The sequence below is a fragment of the Pteropus vampyrus genome, unplaced genomic scaffold, assembly GCF_000151845.1.
Source record: "Pteropus vampyrus isolate Shadow unplaced genomic scaffold, Pvam_2.0 Scaffold100, whole genome shotgun sequence".
In the NCBI taxonomy this organism is placed as follows: domain Eukaryota; kingdom Metazoa; phylum Chordata; class Mammalia; order Chiroptera; family Pteropodidae; genus Pteropus; species Pteropus vampyrus.
In genome coordinates, this window is record NW_011888881.1 from 377513 (window position 1) to 383324 (window position 5812).

The 5812-nt window shown below is 47.9% G+C and overlaps 1 protein-coding gene across 1 annotated transcript in view; it reads left to right on the top strand.

Annotated features, from left to right (window-relative positions):
* CNTN4 (contactin 4) overlaps window positions 1–5812 on the top strand; it is a 266241-nt gene that overhangs the window by 109514 nt on the left and 150915 nt on the right. The window contains exons 4-5 of the mRNA XM_023533299.1: window positions 975–1077; window positions 3628–3812. Coding sequence (XP_023389067.1) covers window positions 975–1077; window positions 3628–3812 — 288 coding nt within the window. The remainder of the gene's footprint in view (window positions 1–974; window positions 1078–3627; window positions 3813–5812) is intronic.

Genomic DNA, 5812 nt, shown 5'->3' on the forward strand with positions numbered 1-5812 from the left:
GAGGGTGGAACCATTTCTCTTTGTCATTGTACCTGTCCCCAACCATTCTCCGCGGTCAGCTTCTTCTTTATCCCGTCTCCTCTTCCTCCCGCGGGAAGCCTGAGGAGCAACGCCCGTTTCTAGTTAAGCGGGATAATCCGACCCTTGACGCTGGCACAGCCGAACCAGACACCGCGGAAAGTGACTAGGGATGGAATAGAAACCGATGGGTTGAGACGCGCACGGCAGTGATGAAACATTGGGATCGGGAACGCACCATTAAGAAATAATTAAGTAGTTAGTTAAAAAGCACGGCGTTCGTGTGCTAGGTTATGTCGCCCTGGGCATAATGGTGGTTTTTCAGGACATGGCAAGTGGGAGACTGTGACCTTCAAGGTGAGCCTATCATTGACCAAATGGGTATGACTTAAGGGGTGTCTTCTCTATCGGCTTCCTGTTAATATTTTTACGTTGGTTCAGAATACAGTAAAAACACCGATAGCAATGTTATTTTGCAAGTCCTGATTTGCGATTGATTCAGATGGGCTTGGAAGTGAAAGCTAAAGGAACCTGTGGCCACAAATTGATTACACGTCTTTTTCTTATACAGACATAATGAAGCGTGAAACTATTTTTTTTAAATAAACTTTTTCTGCAGTATGTGTCCAAAAAAATAATCGATGTGATTTTCCTGCTTGGGACTTTATCCCCCTTTTTGTTTTTTATTTTTGCATGACTACCTAAAAACAGTGTTTCTGAGCAGCGAAGCGGTGCGCAAGGAGGGTTTACTCCTCGGCAGATGGCGTGGCTCCGTGACGCACGTTTCTCCTCGCAGTGGCTGGGAGAGCAGCCGCGACTCACGGGCCGTCGGAGATGGGACCTGCTTTACACGAAGACATGAACTGTACACACAACGAGGCACAGCGTGAACGGAGGCACACGTGCGTATGTAGTCAAAGGATCCCCAAGACTCAGATCCTTCTTTCTGTTCGCAGGGGTGATGGGTGAATATGAGCCCAAAATAGAAGTGCAGTTTCCAGAAACGGTCTCCACGGCTAAAGGCGCCACGGCGAGGCTGGAGTGCTTCGCCCTGGGGAAGTAAGTTCCCGCCCTGCCCTCCCCGCCCCCTTCTCCCCGGCAGGTGTGGAGCTTTCTTTGCACTGTTCCGAGGTGACCGAAAAGCAAGCCTAGCTCTTTGTAATTCTGCATACCCGTCCGCTCACCACAGAGACGGGACACATAATGGCACGTGAAGGATTAGGCTGCCACCCTCGACGTGGCCACCAAGGAGAAGAGAATGGGTAATTCTGAGAAAGTGTTCCATTCTGTGATTATGACCTGAAATGTGCACGCTGTCTGGCCCAGAATGGCAGAGAAACGCTGGCTTTTTTTGGAGGTACATTCGAGCTGACTCTTTGGAAAAATGTGGACTTCCTTTCAGCCCCAGTTTATAGAGATGCGTCAGATGTCTCTCGAATCTCTTTTTCAAGTCACCAGTCTCTTCCTTCCACATTGGCTAGAGATAGGCAGGACCCGAGAGTCTGTATTTTACGGAGCTGTCTAAAAATTATTCACGACTTCATTATTCAGTCCTTAGCTAAGCCGACTGCCCCAGAGTTTCTCTCGGAGGAAAATGAAGAGCAGATCAGCGGCGATTTCACTACTAACCCTGCAGCAAACGTTGAGCGTAAACGGTAAAAGCTATCCCCTGAAATGAGAATTTCAGGTCACCTATGCGCTTAAAAGACGCTTGAGAACCTGGCTCCCAACCCTGTACATCTGGCAGCTCACCCCCACCCTCCACCGCGAAGCTAAGATGCTTTTCTTGTGTTCAAATGTTGCCTGAGGTGACAACACTAACTTTTCTCCAACCCGTTTCAGCATGTGAAATACAGGAGTCTTGAATCTTGTGTTTTACGGCAACAACGGGAGAAAGATTCTCCTCTTTTTTTTGTTATTGTTTTATCTTCTGCTCTCGGAGGGAGATTCTTTTGGTTTCTGTGTTTTCAGTTGTGACCGTGTAAGCTGCAGAATGATACAGGGGTCATTTTTTATACCCCGAAAACTTACACATTGAATAAATTAGGACATGGCGGTGGGACTGAACACCGTGCAGACATCGAGATCCAGTTGTAAAACAACATGTAAGACATAAAAAATGCTCACGGTTTATCGCAGAGATAAAAGCAGATCGCCAAACAGCATAATATGGTCCCGTTTCTCATTTTACATACATACATATGTATATATACGTGTGTGTGTGTGTATGTGCGTGTGAACTCAATCCAGGGATGAAGTGAGAGCAGGTAATCAGATAGGTGAAGAATGTACTTGGTGAACTCTACAAGGTGATACCTTGAGAAATCCTCTATAGAGAAAGAGCAGAATTTATGTCGTGCACACTTCCAGGGGGATACAAATTAAACTCTATTCACACGACTTGAATGGCCCTAGAATAAAAACAAAAGACCCAAATCAGCCACCTCCGGTCAACAGAGAAACATCCGGGGTGCAATCCGGCTGCTGAAACGCATCATCGCCGCCCGCTTAAGAGCAGAAAGACTATGTCTAAGAGCGGTTATTTGAAAAATCACGCAGCATGTGTTCATCTCGTCGAGTGTAAAGACACCCACCATGTCCTTTGCATGCAGCCCTTACGCATTTCGAGTTAGCGTGTCTGTCTAGCGAACTCAAATTCTTCTAAAACAAGTATAGTAGAGTTGATGGCTTTAATTTTTTAAACGCCATCTCAGGTTTTCCAGAGAAGATTAGCAAGTCTTTCCCCTAATTACTTCTCTGTGTGTATTTTTGTGGAAAAGAAATAAGTAAATGATTGTATCCACCACCCCCACTCCAGGAAACAGCAGTCTGTGAATCTGTGCTTAGCTCGCTCAGCCGTGGATTCGCAGACTCAGTGATGCTCTTCCTGCGGTTTGAGAAGGGATCTATCCGTTACGGCTGGGGGGTGATAGACGCCTTGAGAGCATGTAAAGACCCCACAGGTCGCTGTTTTCCGATCTCGCTATGTTAAGTAAAGTTTCCCCAAACCACCTCCTAACGGCCTGCGATAAGTTGGTGGGTTTCCAAGCAGAGTGTCCAAGAGACAGGAAGTAGAAGTTACCAGTTTTTATGGCCGGAGCCATGAAACAGACACAGCATCATTTCTGCCTTACTTCAGCCGGCAGGGCAGTCAGAGAACCCGCCAGGTTCAAGGGGAGGAGGACCCGGCCTCACTCAGGGGAGGGATGTGAAGGAATTCACGGCCATCTTGAATCCCTCACGATGGTGTGTGGACAGTTCTATCTTCATACGTACGATTTAGGAAAAAAACAGATGTCCTAGGAAAAAAAGCAGCAATCACATAAAAATCCGATTTTTTTTTTCCACGATAGTATTGCAAAGGAGATGGATCACCTCGTTGAAGGTTAAGAAAGGATATTTAAGGAAAACATTAAGTGCATAGTAATAGCGGAGATGTGGCTAGGGGTAAAATCGTAACAGCGATGCGTGAATGGCTGAAGTTCGGGGGGCGCTGCCTGGGTCTAGCTTAGACGCTTAGAGCGAGCGGGAGGGGTCATTAGCAGCACAAGTTCAGATAAAAGACACGGTTTTCTCTAATGTGACTCACCCCTTTTATTCCCCTTTCAGCCCAGTGCCAACCATCATCTGGAGAAGAGCCGATGGCAAGCCGATAGCAAGGAAGGCCAGACGACACAAGTCCAATGGAATTCTCGAAATCCCCAATTTTCAGCAAGAGGACGCTGGTGCCTATGAATGTGTGGCTGAGAATTCCAGAGGCAGAAACGTAGCAAGGGGACAGCTGACTTTCTATGGTAAGTGTGGGGTCACAGTTGATCACGTGGAGTGCTACAGACCCTCTTGGTATTCAAATCATAGGCTGGGAGGTTCGCATTCAGGCTTTTTCAGTAGGATTGCGCCCAACAGGACTGTGTGAAACCTCTGTTTGCTGCTCAGTTAGCATTCCCCAGGCTGTGGAGAGTGGGTGCTGGGCAAGGACCAATGGGGACGGGAGGAAGAAATGAAGCCGAGGCGTTGGGGATGAGCACACTTGCGAAGGGGCCATTCTTTTGTCCCTCTGCCTTCAACCTGACGTGGGAAGGGGCCGTTCATTTGTCCCTCTGCCATCAACCTGACGCGGGAAGCGTATTGTTAGTCCCACTCCCGACTTGCTTGTTAAGCCCTGTACTTTTCTTCGTTTATGATCTGATGTGGGGCTCGTGCGAATTCTCTGGAATTGTCCCGTTTGCTCGCAGTTTCACGCGGTACCATGAACATTTCAGAATGCACACTGTCCAAATTTAGTTCTTATCAGAGTGGAGCGTGACAAATCTCTCTCACCCCAAAGACTCTTCATGTGCAGCTGCTCCTGTCCGCATCTAACTGTCGGCGTCGATCCAGATGTCATATAAATGTAAAACCTCCAGCACATGGGCACCGGTCGAGCCGATCTCGGAAGCCCCGTTAGGCCGTTGATGCAAAATCCAGAAAGAGATTTCACTGGATAGGCTTGACTTCTGCCAAATTGGAACATGCCCGAATCCCATCTGCCTGGGGTGTTGAAAATACATATTCTAGACTGATAATTATTCAACAATGGTTTCAATAAACAGCAAGCATATTAAAATGGTGAGAGCAGTTCCGTACGGACGCATTGTAGCCAAAGATTTAATTGTTCTTATTTAGCCGTCACCGATGCCACAAAAGTCTCTTTCACCGATTCCTCCAAATCGATGGCCACAGACTTGTTCAGTAGTCGTGTAAGGACTTTTAGAGGCATGATCAGCAACGGGGTGGAGATTTAGAAAAGCAGCCAGCCTTCAGTACCCTCCCCCACGTGGCCCTCAGCATTTTGGACTCAACAAACCTCTCATGTAGCCCAGGGGTAGGGGAGCGGGAAAGCACACATGATTCTAGAAAGTTCTCCACAGGATGACCCGGGCAACGGTTGTATGAATACATCTATACTTCTCTTTAATCACTCATTTTTTCTTCAACAACAACAAAGACTAACTCTACTCAGGCCAAAGGACAGACTTGATATTTTCCTTCGCGGTTTCTTAAACTGTGGTGGTTGGTACCTTACTTGGTTGGTTGGAAAGCAAAAGACGCCACTGTTAGTCGATGGGAGAAACGGATCAGTTCAGTGAGATGCGGTCGCTGCCGTTAAGTGTTTAGGGTACTTTTTCTCACCGGTATAAGAATTATTTCTTACATGTCGGGGAGGGGCAACCCGACAACACCCAGGTAAGGAGCCAATATTTTGTTTCCTTTTCATTAGTGGAACAGACTTCTCGATTCAGGAGCGGTCGTTCCTGAATTTGATTTTGAGTTCTTCAACTCCGAATCAAGTCATTTTCGCTTGCACGATTGTAAGGGAAATATCTCTTTTCGGTGTATTAAAAAGATACAGAATTTCCTGTCACCAGGAGCTGGCTTGGTGCTTTCTAGTGGGTCTTTTTCCCTGAGCTGAGAAAAGAATTTTCTGGAGCTTCTGGTCTGAGGTCCGCCTCCCCGGTGCCTCCCAGCCTCGCGTAGCGAGATGGTTTTTCCGGGGTCCTGCTTGGAGGTGAAAATCAGGTTCTAACCGTGTCGCCCTCTTAAAGGAAGCTGTCCGCAGCGGTGCGCGGGGAAGTGGGCAGAATGGCACCTGCAGCTTTGTGAGGGGAGCCCCGCCCCCGCCTGTTCCCGAGCTGTCGCCCCCGTCCGTGTCGGAAGCCTCCGGATGAGCCGCTTTCTGCAGCGCTCAGCTGCTGCGTCCATGCTTAGTCCATCGTTTTTCGTCACCTGGCACATCAGTGACACAGAAAGCATC